Consider the following 22,751-nt stretch of genomic DNA (forward strand, 5'->3'; position numbering starts at 1 on the left):
ATTCACAAAATAGCGTTTTCTTATTTGTAGGCATAACAATTTGTGGGACTTTTATTGAATTTTGATTGGTTGGTTTATTAGTTGAGTGTCCAAACGTTTCAATCACTAATTGTAATTTAAAGAAGGGCCAATTTTTGTGTATTAGCATTGGGAATGTACATTAATTTCTCGGCCATTGTATAATCCTTATAAATCTCTGATATAAGACTTTTATTTTATTTTCAATTTACTTGAAAGGAAGCATTTTCTATCTTAAACAATACAAATTCTACTTGTCTTTTTGAAAGCACCTTTGGAAAAAGGTTGCTTAATATAAGTGTGAAGGGAGTAAATAATACTAATTAAATAAGAATATATATTTGAACTAGGAAACCACATAAAATTTTTTAAACTTCTATCTTTAATGGGTATAGATGTGGATATAAGTGGGGCATTACCCCCCCCCCCCTCCCCCAAATAAAAAGGTAAAATAGTTCAAATAAGAGCCTAGACATTTAGGGATAATCTTTATTTAAAACTTTTCTTTACTTTTAGTTTAATTGATTATGTGTTGGAAATAAGTGGAAAAATAAATTACTTTTATATCTTTAAAAATTGTTATATTTTTATAGACCCCAGTATCTTTAGGGCTTAAAAAAACAAACTTTGCATACCTTCGCATACACAGGGTAAAGTTCTCTGATATTGTACATACATCTAATATCACCATGTAAGAGGATTTGCTTGGACTCTTTTGGTCTTAAAAGATCTGGAACCAAACGTAAAATTTTCATTAGAAGAAAATTGTCTATATTACAGAAATCGAGTATGCTAAGAAAACCATCTACAATTACAACAAAAAATGGAGATTTGAATTCTTTTAAAGGCTAAACGTATAAATCATTACATACTGATTCCAAAAATATATAATACTTAAAAATAGCTTTAAAAATAAGGGGTCCACATTGATTTGAAATGTAGTTTAGTTGACCTTAAAAATAGTTGTTTACAATGATGAAAAGGAACTTAATTCCATACCTCTGGTATAATTACACGTAAAATTCTTATTTTTCATAGTAAAGAGCTAATTCTTTCGGCTTTATTTCCCAAAACTTGTGTATATTACTAAACAATTGTTTAAAAGTGTATTTTACAAAATGTAAAAAACGATTTTTTGTCACTCGTGGAACATAGTGTGGGGGTGCAAAAGTCAATATGGGGTCATTTTTAATGATGGGGGTAGGTTCAAGTGCTTATATATGGAAAACGGTAAAAAAAATGGTTGGTTGCTTGACCATTGTAACTGAGATTTACATAAGGAATCCATGTATGCACATATAATATGCGGTCATTAAGTTAAATTAGATTAGTTAGGTAATAGCTCTGCAGGATTAGGGCTCTCCACAGGGGTTAGGTAATTTTTAGTAACCTTGCAGGGTTATGACCAACCCATTTTTGTCAAAATGAATATCATTTGTTAAAACAAGAATACAAAGTGAATACAATATAAATTATATATAATACAAAGTAGAACGATGTCTACCTGTCTGTTTGTTTGTTTCTTTGTAGCAAAGGATCTCGCTAACCGCTGAACCGATCGGGTTCTCCTTTACAGGGAAGCTTCTCATAGGTCCCGGGAAGGTTTATAACTATTTTCTTAGGGGGTAGGACGCCCCCCCCCCCCAATAAATGAACCCCCCCCCCCAATTTAAAAAAAAACTAAAATTGAAATAGTAGGGTCGACTACCCCCCCCCCCAAAAAAAAAAAAAAAAAATTTCCTTAAATTTTTCTTTTAAATCTAAAATACGAAAAATTGGTTTGATCAAAAGGCAAATATTATTGTTATTAGTTAAAATATGTATCTATATTGCCAATTTGGACCATTTTTTAGCTCTCATAACGCAAAAATCACATTTACAGGGTGTCTTAGAGTTAAATTTGACAACCTTATAGTCCCGGATGTTCCAAACCGTTATATACCACATATGCTCACAGATAAAAATCTTATCGCAAATATAGGTATCAAATCATTTATATTTTGTAATCTTACTTTTAGAATGACATACAAACTAAACTTTATACTTGATGCTTATTGGTATAAATAATCTCAAAACATAATTCTTCCGTTATACATCTTAAATAGCAGCTGATCAAATCACATTTTCACCATAGCTTTACCAACTGACTGGCTAACTGATTGGCAGACTAATTGACAGACAAAGTGAATTCAAGAGTAACGTTACTACTAAAAATTGTGCTACTTTTTACAAAGAATAATAACCTTCAAATATATCTTTTTAATATAGGTTCATGAAACTTATATTCTTAGAAATTTAGGATCAAGTCAACCAGAGTTTGTCAATTCCCTGTTTTGGCACACTCTGTCTGACTTGGGGGAATATTGGAATACTCTGCTTTACTTGTCAAAAAATGCTTTTCCTAAAATTTTGAAATAATTTATGTACATATACTAGCGGATGCCTCTAGGCAGCTCATACCAATAACGAAATTAATTCGGAAGAAAATCACGAAACTTATACGTGTTTTTCAGCTGTCGTTGGGGGGCAAAACATCGTAAAATTGACGACCTCTCCATTTGCCCCCCAAATATTATTTTAGATTTATTTTGCTTGTTGGTTATACCTTATTCCTGGCCTCTAGGGGCACTTGAGGGAAGGAGAGAGCTGAAAATCTACTAAACATTTAAGTTTTAAAAAGAAAACTTTTGACAAAATCAGGGTGTTTTTTAAGGACCAAAGAGAGGCTTCATTGAAAGGGGAACCATACAAGTCCAGCGAATAGTGAGATCTTTTATTTTAAAATTTAGGTTTTAGGCTATTTTTTGAAACTTTTCTACCACTTGCAATAGACTTGCAATAGAGGGCCCCTAGATGCTAGGGACACAGCTGCTAGTTTATATAATTTGCATACATTAAGTAGTATATTTGTAGATTGATATAGATGACATTAAAAAGTAATAATACCTTAATTATAATAAATATTAGACTTGAATGAATATTCAAAAATCCTGTGTCATGATCATATAAGTAGCGAAGCTACTCTATAGTTCACATTTCAGACCGTCAGTTTGTCAGTTTAAACTTTTTTTTCTAAAAAATTGGCATACTCTGCTTTGATTGATGAAATATTGGCATACTATGTTTTACTTGGGGGAATATTGGTATACTCTGCTTTGTTTGACAAAATATTGGCACACTCTGTTTTACTTGTTGTGTTTGGCACACTCTGCTTGACTTGATCCGATCTTATTATAGATATGACATTTTAAAAAAACCATAACTAAGGAAAATTCAGAATAATAATTCAAATTTTATAAATTCATCACTATGTTATCAAATGTTTTTTCAGATGCGAAGCTACTCTATAAGTTGAAGTTTTATCGTTTGTTGCTGTATATGTATAGATAATTATTTATTATTGACATACTGACTTTCTGATAATAATCTTATGATACAGTTGCTGACTGTTTCAGAAATTATAATCAGATTTAAAATCGAAAGAACAATTTTAACAATAATAAAGTAATACATTATGATATACTAGCGGATACGCCCCTAGAGGCCTCTAGGGGCACTTGAGGAGAGAGTCGAATTTAATAATTAAATTTCTTATTTTAGATTTTAAAAGAAAAAGTAAAAAGAAATTTTTTTTTGAGGGGGGGGCGAAATTTTTTTTTTTGGGGGGGGGGATTTTTTATTTTTTTGGGGGGTTGGGGGTGTCCCAACTCCCAAGAAAATAGTTATAAACCTTCCCGGGACCTATTAGAAGCTACCCTGTTAAGGAGAACCCGATCGGTTCAGCGGTTAGCGAGATCCTTCGGTACAAACATACAAACACACAAACATCCTGTTACTTTATTATAAGGACTAGCGGCTTCGCCCCTAGCCTCTAGGGGCTTTGCCCCAAGAGGTTTAATGAAACAAATTTTTCGTATTTTAGAAAAATTTTGGGGGGGGGGGGGGGTAATTTTTTTTAGTTAAAAAAAAATTTGGGGGGGGGGTTTTCATTTTTTGGTGGGGTTTGGGGTGTCCCACCCCCCAAGAAAATATTTATAAACCTTCCCGGGACCTATGAAAAGCTACCCTGTAAAGGAGAACCCGATCGGTTCAGCGGTTAGCGAGATCCTTCGCTACAAACAAACAGACAGACAGACAGACATTGTTCTACTTTGTATTATAGATATATAAAAATTAAGCATTATATTTAGTAGCGAAGCTACTCTATATTTTTATAATGTCCGTCTGTCCGTAAGAAACGTTTTTGGGAAAACGTGATTTTCTCAGCTTCTACTTATTTTCACAAAGTTTTGATGAGATTTGTCGATTAGTTTGGGGTGCTAGATCGATTCTTAGTATTTTGGTTTTCTTGTTTTTCTCGATTCTTATTCAGGATTGACGGCTGAATTTATCAGGGATTAATATGCTCATATTATACATATTTCCATCAAGTTTCATTAAGATTTTTCTATTAATTGAGTTGCTAGATCGATTCCTAGATTTTTAAGTTTTCGTGATTTAAAAGGTTGCATGATTTTAAAGGTTTCCTGGTTTACCTATTTTATCATGTTAAATCTTTATTGTATGACACTTCTCTATAGTAAATTTTTTTCCCAATATCCATCCATAATTTTTAGCTGCGCTACTTAAGGATGTTGTCATCCTTGTTTTTTTTAGATAATTAAAAATACCATGTTGTACATTGTGGTCATTTTATCAACACTTTTCATCAATACAAATTCTGCTGGTGCTAGGTATAAAGTATTTTTTGCTACTCTATAATTCACTCGTTAGTCTATCAGTATTAGTAATTCATTCCCTGATGCTATGGGGTAAATGTAATTTTCTGCAATGCTATTCAAGATTGACAGCTGAAATTCTATGTGAAGATTTTAAATACTAATGAACTTTTTAAATATATATTTTTTTGGTGTGTTGGTCTTTTAGTCATTCTACAGAAATATTAAGAACATACATGAAAGGTTCCACAATTTTTTTTCTACTTTATTTTCGATATATGACTACTGAATTTTTAAATCACGAATGTACTATCATCTATAAACTGTTTTTAACGAAATCTCCACACAAAAAATCAGCCCTCTATTCTAAGTAAACAATATTTTACTGCCAAAAAATATTTTTAATTAAAGTAAGCCTGCGGAAATAAGACCCCTTATATAAACTGCTAAAAGACTGCCAGAATTAGACCCAGTAACATAAATATGAAACCTCCAGCTTCATAATATTTTTGTTATTGAATCTGGATGCTTCAAATCAGCCTTTTAGCAGTTAAAGCGCTGACCTTCCTGTCGGCACTATGTATTTATCCCGTGTTGATAGTATCCAATATAAAACCTTAGACTTCTTTACAAAATAGTTTTTATTTTTAGGCAGCCAAAGTTCTTTTTCGTCTCTTCAACTACATCTACAACAACAGTATCAACAACTTTAGCAAGCAGTGTAACTATATCATGTTTAGTGTAAGTAATTATATTCTCTCACTCTGTCTGTTTGTCTGTCTGTCTGTACCAAGTAATGTTACATCAACATGTTTAATGTAAGTAATTATATTCCCTCACTATGTCTGTCTGTCTGTCTGTCTGTACCAAGTAATGTTACAGCAACATGTCTAGTGTAAGTAGTTTTTTTTACCCCTTCTCTGTCTGTTTGTCTGTACCAAGTAATGTTACATCAACATGTCTAGTGTAAGTAATTTTTTACAGCCAATCTGTCTGTTTGTCCGTCTGTCTGTCTGTACCAAGTAATGTTACATCAACATGTTTAGTGTAAGTAATTATATTCCCTCACTCTGTCTGTTTGTCTGTCTGTCTGTACCAAGTAATGTTACAGCAACATGTCTAGAGTAAGTAGTTTTTTAATCCCACTCTGTCTGTTTGTTAGTATGTCTGTACCAAGTAATGTTACATCAACATGTCTAGTGTAAGTAATTTAATTCCCTCACTATGTCTGTTTGTTTGTCTGTCTGTACCAAGTAATGTTACATTAACATGTTCAGTGTAAGTAATTATATTCCCTCACTATGTCTGTCTGTTTGTCTGTCTGTACCAAGTAATGTTACATCAACATGTCTAGTGTAAGTAATTATATTCCCTCACTTTGTCTATCTGTTTGTCTGTCTGTACCAAGTAATGTTACATCAACATGTCTAGTGTAAGTGATTTTATTACCCACACTCTGTCTGTTTTTCTGTCTGTCTGTACCAAGTAATGTTACATCAACATGTCTAGTGTAAGTAATTATATTCCCTCACTATGTCTGTCTGTTTGTCTGTCTGTACCAAGTAATGTTACATCAACATGTTAAGTGTAAGTAATTATATTCCCTCACTATGTCTGTTTGTCTGTCTGTCTGTACCAAGTAATGTTACATCAACATGTCTAGTGTAAGTAGTTTTTTTAACCCCACTCTGTCTGCACCAAGTAATGTTACATTAACATGTTTAGTGTAAGTGATTATATTCCCTCACTCTGTCTGTTTGTCTGTCTGTCTGTACCAAGTAATGTTACAGCAACATGTCTAGTGTAAGTAATTATATTCCCTCACTATGTCTGTTTGTCTGTCTGTCTGTCTGTACAAAGTAATGTGACAGCAACATGTCTAGTGTACGTAATTATATTCCCTCACTCTATCTGTTTGTCTGTCTGTCTGTCTGCACCAAGCAATGTTTCTGTCTCCGCCTTTAACCAAACTCACCATCCAAAACTCCGCCTATTTCCTAACCATCAAAAAAATTCCTTTAATAAAAACTATGCCCCGCCCCATAACTCAAACAAGGCCAATAATTATTACCTACTCCTCCTGTTTTAAAAAACTAATGTTTTAATCTTTTATTTCAAACTTTTTCAGTAGTCATCTGTATTCTATGGTGATACCTAAGATTCAAAATAATTTGTGACATTGTTCTATATAAATGTATGTTTAATATCTTTGATCATATTTGCTGTTATCTAATATCTCATGCCTATATTTTTTTAGACAAAATGAATTGAAAATGATTACTAAAATCGAAATATATCTTCATGTCTTAGAATAGTGTAATTTTTTAAAAATAGGTTGAAAAACATACTAACTTTAAAATACAAGTAATGTCTAGCAAAAGTTGTTACATTCCTTGCTCTGTTTTTGTTCTATTCTTGTTGGGAAAACTAGTATTTTCAAAAAAGGCAGCTTTAACTGTTTGTAAGATTAAGCTGATCAGACTAAATCATAAATCAACAGATTGACCAATCCTTTATTCATAACTTTGTTACTTATTTTAGGTTGACCAAGTTTAAGTATTCTCCATGTACAGAAACTAGAAAAAAGAAATCCTTAATTCTAAATGAAGAAATCGAAATCACACCTAGTAAATCAAACAGGTCATTATATTTTTATCATCTTACTAAATTCATAAAATCAACCTCCTAAAATCCATAGTTCAGGCATGATAAAACAAAGTTTCTTGTAGAATCTCGAAAAAAATTTAAATAATAATTTTTTTCATATTATAGTCATTTTTCTTTCACACTTTTACATAGATTTGTTAGTGATCAACACGTCAATCTTTGATATCCTTTACAATCCAGGAGAAGCAAGGACATTAATGTTGAACTGACAAGTGGATCAACTGAAAAAGAGCCCCAAGGAGACAGAGAAGCCAGGTTTGCCTGGTATTATATGACAACTACACTTACAACAACAGCATATTCTACTACCTACTCACTGACTACTGTCAGTAAGTATATTTTTTTTATACGAATGAATAGCTATTTCTCGCATCGTATTATAAACAGCTTTCTGCGGATATAGAATTTACAATTATATATTGTACATTTTTATATTCGTAGAAAGCTGGATATAACACAATGATAGACATAGTTTTTTCGTATGGATGAGAACCAGTTCCTATCCACCGGATTTGAATGAATATGAGAAAATCTATTACAATACTTTGGGAAGAATTTGCCCACCTTCCAAAAACAGTTCTGCATGCTCAGAAAATTTTGAGACCTTAATTGGCACAAATAATAGCCCCATCATACTTTAGCTATGTATGGTATGCGACACCAATACTGAGAGTAGAGGAATGCCTTTTTTCATAAACAGATGCAACACATTACAGTGCACAGTTAGGACTTGCAGACAAAGTTTGTGAAATCAAAGAGTTTGGTGTTACTTAATCTAATTTCGTAATGGGCGTTAGAGTATTGCATAAAATAACAATTGGATAATGACCTGATGTTCTCTACATCATGTCTTAAAATGGAAGGTATATTTAAAATATAGGATCTACTGCAGTTCATGGTAAAATATTGCTGGTAACGAATGCTTCCTGTTTCCTGGCAATGTTAGAAGATTCCTGGATCTAGCATAACAAGAAATATTTCTGGAGCCACCAATGTTTAACTTTCCTGGTTGCCAGCAATTTATGCATATTCCTGGCCACTGCCATGTTTGAAATATTCCTGTTAAAAAGCAATATTTCCCTTTTTAATTCCAATATTCTCTTATTACACTTACCCCACAATTAGAGATATGGTGGGGGGTGCGAGAGTAGTGGTGTTTCTCTGTTTTAATTGAGGGAGTTAGGTAATGCTATAAATATTGCTACGCAACAGTTAATAATACAACGTTTTCGTAGGTGTAAAAAGTAACAATATAAAAGTAGTCAGGAAAAACTTTATGGTTAATAGGTTAATTGGTTTATCGGTTAGCAAGATCCCTCTGTGTACAAAGACAGTCAAACACACACAAAAGCGGACACCCTGTTACTTATAAATAAGTATGAAACTCATTATGTAATTGTAACATACTTTTCCTAAATATTTTACTTTAAATTATAATCCTTCGCTACTTTATATTGTAAATTATAGCAGTTGCGCCCCTAGCATCATGAGGCTCCGTTTTAAATTGATAGAAAGGGGGCAGAAAATAGCCTAAGACCTTGTGAAGCTTCTCTAACATGAAGAACTCAATCGAATCAGTGGTCAGTGAGATCTTAATTGAGAAATAACAAATATTGCTATATAGTCAACCTTGCTTGCTTGAGTTTACAAAGCATAAAAAGGAGGGAAGATAATTTAAATTTAAAACACCCGCCAAGAGTATCAGAGATTAAAAATTTAAAAATGGGTAACCAATTAGCTTTTTTGTCAAGAGGTTACATTATCTTAACTCGAATACCCACCAATAAAAACCCCGTATTTAATAAGTTAAAATAAAAATGTCATTCAAATTTTGGCGCGAAAGTGTTCTTTCCCGTAAAGTTTATACAGCCTAAGGCGTTATTTGAATTTAAAAACTCGCGCTACGAAATTTTGGCGCGAATTTAATCACATGTGTGTAAAGGTTTATTGTTTTAAATTTGAAAGTCTAAAAAAGGGAGAGAATAGAATAATTTGAAATAAAAATCTCCCGCCATAACCTAATTACTTACATGGTTTCATGATCTGTACTTCACAGTTACGCCACTCTTTTTGTTGATTTAGGCTAGAATTGTTGGCGTTATCCTCATAGAATTTTTTTTTCAATTTTGATCACCCCTCCCTGGCTGCGGCACTTTTTTTATAATTATGTTAGTTTAGGTTATAGAGGGGCTAGTATTAAGTTTTGACATTCTATAGGCGATCAAGTTCGTTGGTGTTACTGTTTGATTTCAGAGCCTCACTTTTTTTTAATATGATGAAAATTACGAATTTATCTCCCCCACTTTTCAATATTTTATAAAATAAAAAGGCGCGCCCAAATTTTGGCGCGAAATTGGATATGAAGATAGAAACAGTTAAATGTATAGGTAAAGAGCTAACTCTCCTATATCCTTCCCCCACCTTTATTAATAAAATAATTGAAACAACTGTTCCTTATTAATCATTGCTGTTTACCCTCTAAGAAAATGTGATAAGGGGTATGGGGTAAAAACTCCTGTAAGCCAGTAATCTTCTCTCATTGCTGGTAACCTGGAAAATTTGCAGATTGCCAGCTAACAGGAACCTAGGATTTAGGGGAATATGCGTGCTGCTGGATCCAGGAATCTTGTAATATTGCCAGGAACCAGGAAGCATTTGTTACCAGCAATATTTTACCATGAACTGCAGTAGATCCAAAATATACTCTGATACATATAGATTCAAAATCATGCTGCAAAGCTAAAAATGAGAAATACAACCCACATCGATTTTTATGAGGATTTTAGAGTTTATTTTTTACTATGGATTAAATAAATTTTACAGAATCTTGATATTTCTTTCCTTTGTGGGTAGATTTCTTAGCTTTTAGAGTGTTTTGCTTCATGAATAATGTATGCTAGTATAGAGTAAAGTTAGGTCTTTTGATTTCATCTATCAAAACTAATCAAAAATTAATTTTTTACAATATATCAATGAATTAACATAAAAATTATTTAACTATAATGGAAATAAGTCACTTTGTAAAAACACAATATTTTAAATTTAAAGATTTCTAGCTTTGTCATTGGTTAATGCTGAATCCTCATAGTTTTTATGTTAATTCAAAGATATATCCTACATCTTTAACTTTTAATGAATTACTATAAATATCAAATCAAAAGAGCTATTTTTTTACTATCATTATCTTTTAATCATATTATGAACAAAAATGCTTTGTAAGCAAGAATTTTACCCTAAAAGAAAAGACACATCACGATTCTGCAAAATTTACTTAATCCATAAAAAATTTACTTTAAAATCCCAATAAAAATTTATGTGGGCTATTATTATCATTTTTAGCTCTGCAGTATGATTCTAAACGTGTCAGAGTATATTTTTGATATACCTTTCAAAAATAGGTTAAAACATTTTAACTTGTTAACTAAAGTTTTAATTTTTTTTAGAAACAGTTTCCCTGGTAGCTCCTGATAATGCTTGTACACCAAGCTCATTTATTGCTTGCGGAAGCGGCAAATAAGAAGATAATCCCTCAATCTACTATAATTTGGCAGTTTAGTTGCACTGCTCAACTGCTCTTACTTTTATTTAGCAGCCAAATTAATATTATACAAGTAAAAATGTAATAACTATTGTTTATTTTTATTAAAATCTAAGACTGTTGTGATGTCTTGTTTTTGTTATTGTTAAAAATCATGTTTTTCTAATGGGTGTATAATCTATAATACAAAGCAGAATGATGTCTGTCCGTCTGTCCATCAGTCCGTCCGTCCCTTAAGATATCAGCAACTGCTTAACTGATTGGACTCTACTCTTCCGGGAATGTAGCTACTGGTTCTATGGTGGTTTTAAGCTATTTTTTTGGTGAAAAAAACGAAAAATTCCCAACCCTCCAAAAAAAAATTTAATTTTTTTTTGTTTTTAGAATTTTAATATTTTTTTAATTTTCAAATTATTTTCTTCTGTTAAACTTTTTTTTTAAATTAAAAATATTTAGGAAATCTTCCTTCCCATGTAGGGACGAAGTACCAAAAAGACTAGAGGCAAAAAAACATTGGATTAAAGCAAAATTAAAACAATATAAAATCAAAAAGTATAAAAATGTAAAAAAATTCTAAATGTTATAAAAAGTTCTAAGAAGTTTTAAAATGCTCTAAAAAGTTCTAAAATGTTCTTAAAGTTCTAAAACATGTAAACAATACTTTTAAAAATCTCCCCTGAACCTGTAGGGAAAAAGCACCTAAATGATAGGGGCGAAGCCACTAGTATATTCATATAGTATTTCATTTATATATGTATATTTCTTATTTATTTATATATAATTATTTGATGTGATATCCTGTTTTTGTTATAATTAGAGTTCATGTTTATGTTCTAATACATTTAATATTTAATCTTTTTTTCTCAAAAAAAATATCATTGACAATTCTTGAAGGAATAGTTTTAATTTCTGGGACAAGACTAAGACTGCCACAAGTAGACCAAATACCAAAAATTTAAAGCCTCCAGCTACAATAAAAAAAGTTATAGGCATTTTAAAATGACGTTTTATGTACAATGAAAATTTTGAAAGATTTCCATTGCTCATAAGAGAAATTTAAATATTAGATTACGTTGCCTAGCCACAAAATTATAACCTTGTCTTTGTCAGAAACTTAGGTTTCCAGTAACTAATTACATTTTTACATTAAAAACACCACATTTCATACTCAAAATCTCTGATAAATATTTTTAATTTGCATTTTTAAGCGTAAAATCAAAGCAGAGACAAATGAAACTTATGCAAGCTCAGCTTTGATTGGTTCTTGAGCTGATTCAGCCTTCTGATTGGCTGGAAATACTATAGTACTTTCTGTACAATGCAAGATAAACTGAATTTTCAAAAATGATTTGACTATAAAAATGGGTATTTTCATTGTAAAAATATAATTAGTTACTGGCAAACTAAATTTTTGACAAAAATTAGCTTATAATTTTATTTCTAGACTACATAGTTTAATTTTAAATTTCTAACATGAGCAATGAAAATCTTTCAAAATTTTCATTGTACACAAAACATCATTATAAAATGCCTACAACTGTTTTGTTATTAAAGCTGAAGGCTTCAAATTTGGGGTAATGGATCTACTTGTGACAGTCTTTCAGCAGTTAAATCGATGTATTTCTTGCAGGTTCCTTAAATTTCTGAGAGAAGACTAAGACTGTCACAAGTAGACCTTATACAAAAATCTGAAGCCTCCAGCTTCAATAACAAAAGCTATAGGAATTTTTAAAAATGTTATTTTAGGTGTAAGAAATTTTTATTATAGAAATTTTAATAATAATTTACGCTTAGAAACAAAATTTAAAAGCTTTTTTAGCAGATACTTAGATTTTCAGTAACTTAATTACATTTTTACAATAAAAACGCCCTTTTTCAAAGTCAAAATCATTTTTTAAAAATTGGTTTAAATTTGTGTTGTACTGAGTGTACTGTAGTGTTAGAATTCCAGGTTTAAGTGTGGTAGCGGCCGCAGTTTATCAGCCGCTTCCCGAGTCCGGGTATTACGGCGTTGTGAACAGACATGGACAAGTGTAGTTATAGAGAAGCTGTGCTTCTCTATGTATCACCAAATAACAAACAGAATATAAATTGGATGTTACTTTATTCAGAGCTCACAAGATACTAATTTATAATACAACAAAATGGTCAATGCATAGATTGGAATAATTAATACTAAAATCAGAGGTTAAAGATATATACATACAATAACATAATAGGCAATATTTATCCCCCATCCCTGAAAGGGGTGGGTAAAAGCAAGATAATCAGATTAAACATAATAGGGTTGTCAAACTATAAATACTTTAATACAGGGGGGGGGGGGGGTTTCAAATGGCCCCACCTCCTACTCAGGGGAGATCTCTCGGACCGCCCACAAGTTGGGAGCAAAGTTACCATACAATTAGGGCTTAGGGGTGGCGAATACCACATAAGTATTTCCATCCAATCAGAAGGCTGACTCTTTTCAACAACCAATCACAGCGGAGCATGTATTAGTTTAAATTTTGTCCGCTATGATTTTATGCTTACCTAAAATGTCATTTTAATATGCCTATACCTTTAGGTTATTAATACTAGATGCTTCAAATTTTGGGTGTTGGGTCTACTTAATTGTGGCAGTCTTTTAGCAGTTATAGTAGTGTATTTCTTGCAGGCAGACAGAGAAAAATTGGATAGAGTGTATGATATATGCACATTGAAAACTATAGGGACCAAAATTTTACATGGGGTACAAAACCACATGATGCAGGGGGGGGGGGTATTTTATCAAATAGGGTTAATTCTCACTCCTCAACTTGGATGGTGCCAATATTGTGGACCTATGTAGATTCCTTTTGGTAGCATCATGTTTGATCAAAATTTTGCCTAGTTGAATTGTATCACCATAAGTTTATACCTGTATTATTAGCAATAATGGTAACAGCTTACTGTTGGGGAGGTGTCGGATTCGAGTATGGAACACACTGCGTTATACTAGAGACGTTTTAATAGGTGACATACTGCTGCTATGTCAGGCACGTGACATCAATAGTAAGAGTAGGAGGAATGCCCATATACAGGCGCAACTCATTACCATTACTCATTGCCATGAATTTCAGACAAAGGTCATGCAATAAAAGGGTTGGTTGTCGATCGGGCGAATGGACACTTTACACCACAAAGACGCAGATCGTTTATTATTAAAGGTGTGTGGAGAGGTCTAGACCCTAAGTGACAGTAAGCCCAAAGAGGTAGTTCTCATTTCATCTAAAAGAGGATAAAAATATAAGGGATTTTAGAAAATGATATTACTAACAAGGATGATTTATCCATAAAAGCAAAGCTCTGAAACATGAGAACAAACGAACATTAACACTTGTAGTGTGTCAGAACTGAAAAATCAGAACAAATGTATAATTGTCGAATCAAAATTGTAGGTAAATTTGTTGAAGAACTGCTTGATACAGGATACTGTTTAGTGACATACTTACGCTTTTAGGACTTGATTATAAAAAGCTATCCGTGCCAGACCGACCCTAATTATAGAAAAGCTTCACTTTAAAAATTATCTAGTATTTTTCTAAACCCTCCATGTATTTCCAAACCACAACATAACTAAAGATAAGAGGTATAATTAAAAGCGAAGTTTTTCTATAATTAGGGTCGGTCCGTCCGTACATCCGTCTGGAACGGATAGCTTTTTTTGTTAATTTAGGCATGTTAGAATTGTCCTATTGATTTCAAACTTTGCATGGTGATTCCTGTAATAGCTGGATACGATTTAGAAAGCGTAGCAACTCAATAATTGTTACCATTTTAAACATGTTTATTCTTAACTTTTTTAGCAACAAATTTGTATGTGAAAAATTATCCGATTGATCTGATTTTTGGAATTCTGATTCCTAGGACAACAAAGAATAATGTTATAAGCGAAGCATCTTTATAATCATGGGAGACCAGGTACGTGCACGCCGTCCATCCTGCACCGTACATCAATGACCCTAGGAGCTACACCAGAAGAGTCCTACTGTGCTGGAAAGGTCCCAGGGTAGATGCCAGACTGAATTCTGGTCACTTCCCCCCAGTCCAGGAGGTTTGGGTGGGGCTAACAATCCTTCCCTAGAAAAAACCTGCTTATGTTCAACCCGCACAAAGTAATGACCAATTTAACTTTGGGCTTGGGAACGAAGTAGAGGTTGGAAACAACAATATGATGTTTGGCTGGGAAACCGCTAACAGACCAGTCAGGCGGATGATTCTGAATTCCCGCAGACCAGCAAAAATTTGCACCTGGAATGTTCGGACAATGTTTCAGTCAGGACAGACAGAAAACATTTGCCGAGAAATGCTAAAAGCCAAGGTTGACATCCTGGCTATCATTGAATCAAGGTGGACAAACAATGGAGAGTTTAAACATCATTCTGGCTTGAAAATACTATACTCAGGCCATATAAATGAGGATCTAGGCCATAATCAAGGGGTGGCTCTTATGCTGACCAAGCAAGCAGAGCAGGCCATGATTAGTTGGCAACCCCATGGTCCTAGAATTATGGAGGCTTATTTCAAATCCTCAGTTAAAAACATCAAACTGAGAATTATAGTAGCATATGCTCCTACAGAACAAGCAGATACAGAGGTCAAAAACGAATTTTATGACCAGCTTGACTCTGTATTTAAGAATGGTCATAAAGAAAAGGATCTGACCATGCTCCTAGGAGATTTCAATGCTCAAGTGGGGAGTAATAATGAGAATTTAGAAGAAGTCATGGGCAGATATGGCCTAGGCTTAAGTAATGGCAAGGAAAATGACAACGGTGATAGACTTGTAAGTTTCTGTACTGAAAACAAACTTGTCATTGGTGGAACCATCTTTAAACACAAAAAGATTCATACTGCCACCTGGAGATCACCAGATCAAAGAACCTTTAACCAGATAGACCACATATGTATATCTAGACGTTTTAAAGGTTCTCTCCTTGATGTCAGGGTTGAAAGAGGACCTGATGTTAATTCAGACCATTATCTTCTATCTTCTAAAGTTCGGCTTAGATTTAAAAAGCAGGACACAAAGCCTAACCCCAGGAAGAAATATAATTTAACAACCCTCCAAAACTCTGAAAAGTTACAAGAGTTTAAGCTCACTCTAAAGAATAGATTTGAGTTGCTGACTCTTCAAGAGGAAGATGGAGTGGAAGATATTTGGCAAGGTATCAAAAAAGTTTATAATGATACTAGCCAAGAAAAATTAGGTTTCAAAAAGGCTAACCAAAAGCCGTGGATCACTCAAAGATCCATTGATCTCATGGATCAAAGAAGAGAGGTAAGACGAAAGACACTTTCTAGAAACTCTCCAGAAGATAAAGACCTGTATAAGAGGCTCAGCAGGGAAATCCAAAAAAGTGTCAGAATTGACAAAAAAGAACACTTGGAAAACCTTGCCTTGCAAGCAGAAAATGCTGCTAATCAAAATAGAATGAAAGATGTCTATGAGATTACTAAGAGCATTGCAGGTAAAGTACACAAATCAGGATCACACATCAGGGACAAGGATGGTTCACTCCTTAAAACTGATGAGGATATTCTAAATAGATGGGCAGAGCATTTCACTGAACTGCTGAATCTTCCAGTTCCAGAGGAAGAAACTGAGATTCCACCCTCAGATGCACTTGACATTGACTGTCGAGCGCCAAATCTATTGGAAATCAAAGAGGCCATTAAAAGTTTGAAAAATAACATGGCCGCTGGACCTGATAACATCCCAGCTGAGGTCATGAAAGCAGACCTAGACACATCCGCTGAGGCATTCCTACCTTTGATCACTAAGATATGGAATGATGAGTTATGCCCAGAGGACTGGAAAAATGGACATATCTCAATACTGGCCAAAAAAGGAGACTTGACCCAATGTGGAAACTACAGAGGGATAATGCTTCTTTCAGTACCTGGCCGTATCCTTAGTAAGATTCATCTTAATAGAATAAAGAAGAAGGTTAATGAAAAGCTAAGACCTAATCAGGCTGGATTTAGACCAAACCGTTCCACTATTGATCAGATAACCTCTCTAAGAATCATCATAGAGCAATCCAAGGAATGGAACTCTGAGCTTTTTGTAAACTTTATTGACTACAAAAAAGCAGTTGATTCTTTAGACAGGAAATCTCTCTGGAAGATCTGCCGACACTATGGCATTCCAGAAAAGATAATCAATATCATTAAAGCTATCTATCATAAAGGAGGTGGAAATGGTATGTATAAAGGTAAACTATCAACCTTTTTTGAGATTGTAACAGGTGTCAGACAATGATGCCTTCTCTCTCCCTTCCTTTTCCTCCTTGCCATTGACTGGATCATGAAGAACTGTGAAAGCAATGATGGCATTCGCTGGCAGTTATTTGGCAATCCCAAATATTTGGGAGATCTGGACTTTGCTGATGATATTGCTTTGTTAACAAGCAATAGAAGTCAAATGCAAAGAAGGACTAACATGATAGCTGAAACTTCCAAGAAAGTTGGACTTGAAATAAATGTTCCAAAAACTAAAATACTCAGATTAAATGCAAACTCCCAAGAACCAATAACTATTGGAAACCAAATTCTTGAGGATGTTAACTGCTTTGAGTATCTTGGAAGTAAAATTGATGAAGCTGGAGGCACTTTGACAGATGTTAAAGCTAGAATTAACAAATCTAGAACAGCCTTTGCCAGCTTGAACAAAATTTGGAATTCCAACAACATCTCCATAAAGACCAAGTTAAGACTTTTCAAGTCAAATGTTCTCTCTGTTTTGCTGTATGGGGCCGAAACTTGGTTCTTAAACACAGCAGTGGTCTCCAAGCTACAGACATATGTCAACAAATGTCTTAGGAGAATCCACAAGATCTTTTGGCCAAACAAGATCACAAATGCTGAGCTTTTAGAGCGCAGTGATATGTCAGACATCAAACTGACAATAAAACAGAGAAAATGGAGATGGTTGGGGCACACTCTAAGGAAAGGGCATGATGATTTAACCAATCAAGCCTTGACTTGGGACCCCTTCACAGGAAAAAGAAAACCAGGTAGACCAAAAACAACCTGGAGGAGGGAATTCCTTGAAGAACTGAGAGAAAAGAATTTTTCATCTTTCAGTGGAGCCTCTACTGAGGCCCAATTCAAAGATAAATGGAGAACCATTGTGCGTGGCCTACGCTCTGGAAAGAAGAGATAAATGGGGATAATGATAATGATCTTTATAATCAAGTCCTAAAAACGTAAGTATGTCACTAATTCTGTATCCTGTATCAAGCAGTTCTTCAACAAATTTACCTACAATTTTGATTCGACAAATATACATTTGTTCTGATTTTTCAGTTCTGAAACACTGTATTTCCAAACCACAACATAACAAAAGATAAGAAGTATAATTGACTTTAAAAATAGATGTAACATTTAGTTTTACAGCTGAATCTACCACAGCATTTCAAACAGAATAATTTAGTTTAAAAAGGTATCTATATTTTAAGTAATTTTAACATATTGTCGTAATTATTGACTTGAGATTTAACCTAACAGTAATAAATGTCTTATAGTGATCTTTGAGTAAATTTACAAAGTGTCTCAAAAACGTCATAAAAATGAGGAATTATCTATATCTTTTTTATGGGTTTTCTTTCACACATCCCTTTTCATCTTCCTCATTTTCATGACGTCAAATGGCTGATTTTTGAGACATTTTGTAAATTTACTCAAAAGCTTTTGTATAAATTTTGTAAAGCTTCATATTGATGAAATTTAAAACAGTTTTAATATCGATCATCATTTGATCTAACAAGTATTTAACAAAAAAAAATTATATGTTTAATACACAAGAAAATGTTTTTAAGTACAATGAATGCTTTCTTTAGAATTTATAGCACAAAGCTCATCTACTGAAAGACAACTTTTATTTGTGGAGAGCAATACTTAAAGTATGAGGTAATTATTTTGATTAATGATAGAAAAGTGACAATATTGCTAAAAAGTTTTTGAATAAATTGCAAACATAGTTTAACTTAAAATTACATTAATTTTAGGCCCATAGAATTTCTCTATATTTTTGTTATACGAAGTTTTTTTTAGTAAAAGTACATTATTAAGTGCGTATATCAAAGAGAAGGACTTTATTACTGATTAAATTCTGTCAAGAATAAGTGGGCTAGATTTAGCATATTTGTCCATTTGTCGTATTCTCACAGTAGATTTTCTCCTATTTCTAGACACTGCAGGGGGGTCTAACCCTGCGGGGCCCATTGCCCAACCCTGCAGGACAATCACCTCACCCTAACATACCCTAAATACAACGAAACGCCTCTTAAGTGGCGTTGTCTTTAAAAGGGACTATACCCGATTAATCAATACTTTTAACTCTAGAAAAAAACCACTGAATTAGACAACGTATTATTGGAGCTAGAAAAAATAAATGAAATAAACAACTTCATAATAATATATACTGCTTCTTTAGTTCTTACTAGAAGCCTCTAGTGGCACTTAAATGGGAATTCGATCACTGACTTTTCTAATTTCATTTCTAAAAAGAAAAAGAATATTTTGAGGGTTATTTTTTTTAGGCCATTTCTATTTTGAGAATGTGAAACCCTCCCCAAATAAAGTTATACACATTCTAAGGACATATAAAAGCTAGTTGTATAGAAAAACTATTTCGTTGTAGCAGTTCAACAGACAAACACACACACACAGACAGATATCCTGTTACTTTTATACAAGGATTGAAATATTCATTTCATTTTTAGACATGGAGCAAGAAGACTTTCCAACCAGATGTACTTGTAGAGTCAAATTGGGAATAGTTCAGTTGAGACCACAAGATGTCCAGGAATCCAAAGATTTTGAAGCAAAATACAAATTAGTCAATCAGGCAATTCATTTCTTGGGTTCTTGCAATGTACAAGAAAAATGTACTATCCAAGATAAAATTGCCGAGGTCAGAAAACAAATTGGGAGGTTTTATTTTGACAAAGATGAGCGACTTATTGCCATTCCCAACCAAATATCTATGTCAAAAAATGAAACACCAAGGACAATATCAGGAAAATCTAAACAAAATGACAAGTTCTATGATAAGAACTATGAGGATAGATTGCACCAGCAACTAGTGATTGCTCTAAGAAACAAAAAGGCAATTGCTTAGGTATTGGAAGGTTTCCAATCAGAAAATTGCTTGCAACCTAAAATAGAGAAAAGTAGGAGTATCAGAGGCTAAGATGAATTCGCTGAAATTAACTGCGAAGAGAAAGAGTTGATGAAAATACTTGAAATACCATCTATAAAGAAAGAAGACCTGGCTTTATGTGTGGAAAAGCACAAAACTTCTTAATTCAATCTCAAAGAAGATGATGGAAAATCTTAGCTATTTAGGAAGGTAATAATGTCAACTGGACAAAGTGTCATGTTAAAAACCAGCTATGTGACGTCAAAAAAATGAGGGAGGTGTAAGGAGAAGTGGAAAAGAAAACCCCTGAAAAGAGATGGTTAATCCCTAATTTTTATGAGGTAACATGGCTGATTTTTTGAGACACTTTGTCCAGTTACATAATGATAATAATGTCTATTATAATCATAACTGCACTTTGAAGTTATACTTTTAACTTAACTACCATTTTTGTCCCTAGAGGACTCTTGGAGCCCTTGAGATAGTAGTGGTGAAGGAAGGTGGTGGTAAGATAAAAGTTGATAAGCACCACTAGAATTTTGAAAATATTTTTGGTATTTTATGGCGATTTCTCATGGGAAGGTGATGATACCAACCCCTATAAACCTTTCCTGGACCAACAAGAGCTAACCTGTGAAGGGAAACCATATCAGGTCTTCAGAATCAAGATCCTTCAGTACAGACAGACATACAGTGATCCTGTTACTTTTGTATAAGGATTTAAATGATAACATATTTCAGGTGCTACAGAATGAGGATGAAAAAAGGCTACAAATAATTCCTGATGAAAACCTGGAGAATTTTTACAAATATCAGTGGTTTAAATGCAACTTACAGGAAATTTCAATGGAGTGGGATTCCTTGGTTGTGCTGGCTGAACATAAACTTGTAATAAACATTGAAGTCAAAAGTGGCTCAAAGTTATCTGTCCTAAAAAAAGCAGCAAAACAAACTGAAAAGCACTTTTCATTGTTTAGAAGAATTTTTAGCGCACATTTGTCTGAAGAGTGAAATTTTGTAAAAGCTGCTTTTGCTCCAAATTTTGAAGTCAGTAATCAGAATGAACCATGTGCATACTGCATACAGTTTATATTATCTCAGGATGAAAATGTTGATTTACAACCATAGATTAATCATATCATTCAACAATTTGTTTCACCAATCAAAACTTTTATTAATGAAAAATATCAGAACCTCCTTGTTGGAATAATAGGTTTTACTGTGACAAGAAATGCTAACATGCTTACAACTCTGATTCATGATCCTTTTGATTTAAGCCAAACCATGGAAAAAGCATTGACGGATCAAAGTTCTGGCATTGATGGTGAAACTCCAGCTAACAGAAATATCATTAAGAAAGTTGTTGATGGTGACACTAGTGAATATAAGCATCTTTGCTACATGCTCTCTCCAGAGCAAATTAATGCAATAAAATGTCCAGCTTCATATCTCATCATAGATGGAGATTATGGAACAGGTAAAACCTATGTATTGAAGGAACGTACAATGATGTTTGCCACCAAGTATCCTGAATTCAAAATAGCTTATATCAACCTTTCTGGAATGGATTCAAATAGGATGAATAATGGAAATGTAACTGTGCGAGAAAGACCATCACTCATGGATTTTATAGCTAAAAAGGACTTTGAAAAATTTAACAATGTTGATGTTGTTACATTTAATGACTTGGTCCAACTTGTACCTTCCTTACAGCTTAAATCTTCATTTACTATTTTAAAATCTTGGAATGGTACACCAGAAAAAAACTTATGTAGAAATAAATGACTTAATCAAAAGCTTTTTGAAAAACAGAAACTATGATTTTGTATTTATTGATGAATCACCATTGATTACTATGGAACCTAAATGTTTGACTATAACAATTGCTATAAAGTCCAACATTTCAAATAGCAGATGGAAAACTAGAATGATAGAAGAGAAAAAAGCTGTTGTTATAACTTTACAACACAATATGCGCAACACAGAAAATATTTTACTGCTAACAAAAGGATTTTTACCAAAATCAGCATTTAAAAAAGTCATAGATAACAATCACACCAATCCAGAATCACCTGAAAAGAACTTGGCTGGTCCTCTGTGTTATCACTATAAAAATGTCATCAAATTGGATGAAATCTTGTTGGGAAAGGCTGTAATAAACAAATACTTCTCAATGAATCCTGATGAAACGGTAGTGTTTCTATGTTCAGGTTCCCATGATATGATGTTTGAAGAGCTTCAAAAGTCTTTTTTGAATACCCACAGGATAAAAGATTGTACAAATGATTCATCAGCAATGGAATCATATATAAGAGATCCAACAGGAATTTTATTAGTTGACCTTGAAAGCTTTCATGGTGCACAAGCAAGAAATACAGTTATTTTTTTACTAGCAAATACTGATGAACAAGTAGTTTATGATATTATAAAGAATGCTCTTATGCGAACAATGTCATTTACTATCATCATAACATCTGAAGAACAAGAATACAGACCTGTAGTTGGAGTTGCTGAAGACTTAGACCTTCATGAATATATCTATTCCAATTCTTCTAAACCTATATGTCATTATATAGAAATAGATCCAGAATTTGATGCAAAGAGTATAACTGATCAAATATTTGATAGATTGGTCATATCT

General features: G+C 33.2%; 1 protein-coding gene and 1 long non-coding RNA gene across 2 annotated transcripts; both read left to right on the forward strand.

The window, feature by feature from the left end:
* Positions 1-4,540: 4,540 nt before the first annotated feature.
* Positions 4,541-10,920, forward strand: LOC145326643 (uncharacterized). Its single transcript, XM_080170012.1, has 5 exons — positions 4,541-4,751; positions 5,388-5,477; positions 7,278-7,376; positions 7,584-7,732; positions 10,847-10,920. The coding sequence occupies exons 1-5, from the start codon at positions 4,690-4,692 to the stop codon at positions 10,918-10,920; spliced, it is 474 nt and encodes a 157-aa protein (XP_080026138.1). The 5' UTR covers positions 4,541-4,689.
* Positions 10,921-18,781: 7,861 nt separating this feature from the next.
* Positions 18,782-21,069, forward strand: LOC145325644 (uncharacterized). Its single transcript, XR_013881537.1, has 3 exons — positions 18,782-18,876; positions 19,692-20,320; positions 20,852-21,069. It is a non-coding gene; the product is annotated as an uncharacterized LOC145325644 (long non-coding RNA).
* Positions 21,070-22,751: the final 1,682 nt, after the last annotated feature.

Source organism: Acartia tonsa, chromosome 8, assembly GCF_053477335.1.
Source record: "Acartia tonsa isolate MP-2025a chromosome 8, ASM5347733v1, whole genome shotgun sequence".
Lineage (NCBI taxonomy): Eukaryota > Metazoa > Arthropoda > Copepoda > Calanoida > Acartiidae > Acartia > Acartia tonsa.

Excerpts from the sequence above, each read along its gene's own strand:
- LOC145326643 (XM_080170012.1), top strand. The coding sequence starts at position 4,690 with ATGTTGTACATTGTGGTCATTTTATCAACACTTTTCATCAATACAAAT. Across the intron at positions 4,752-5,387 it reads ACAAATTCTGCTGGTGCTAG|GCAGCCAAAGTTCTTTTTCG; the intron begins GTATAAAGTATT and ends TTTTATTTTTAG. Across the intron at positions 7,733-10,846 it reads CTACTCACTGACTACTGTCA|AAACAGTTTCCCTGGTAGCT; the intron begins GTAAGTATATTT and ends AATTTTTTTTAG.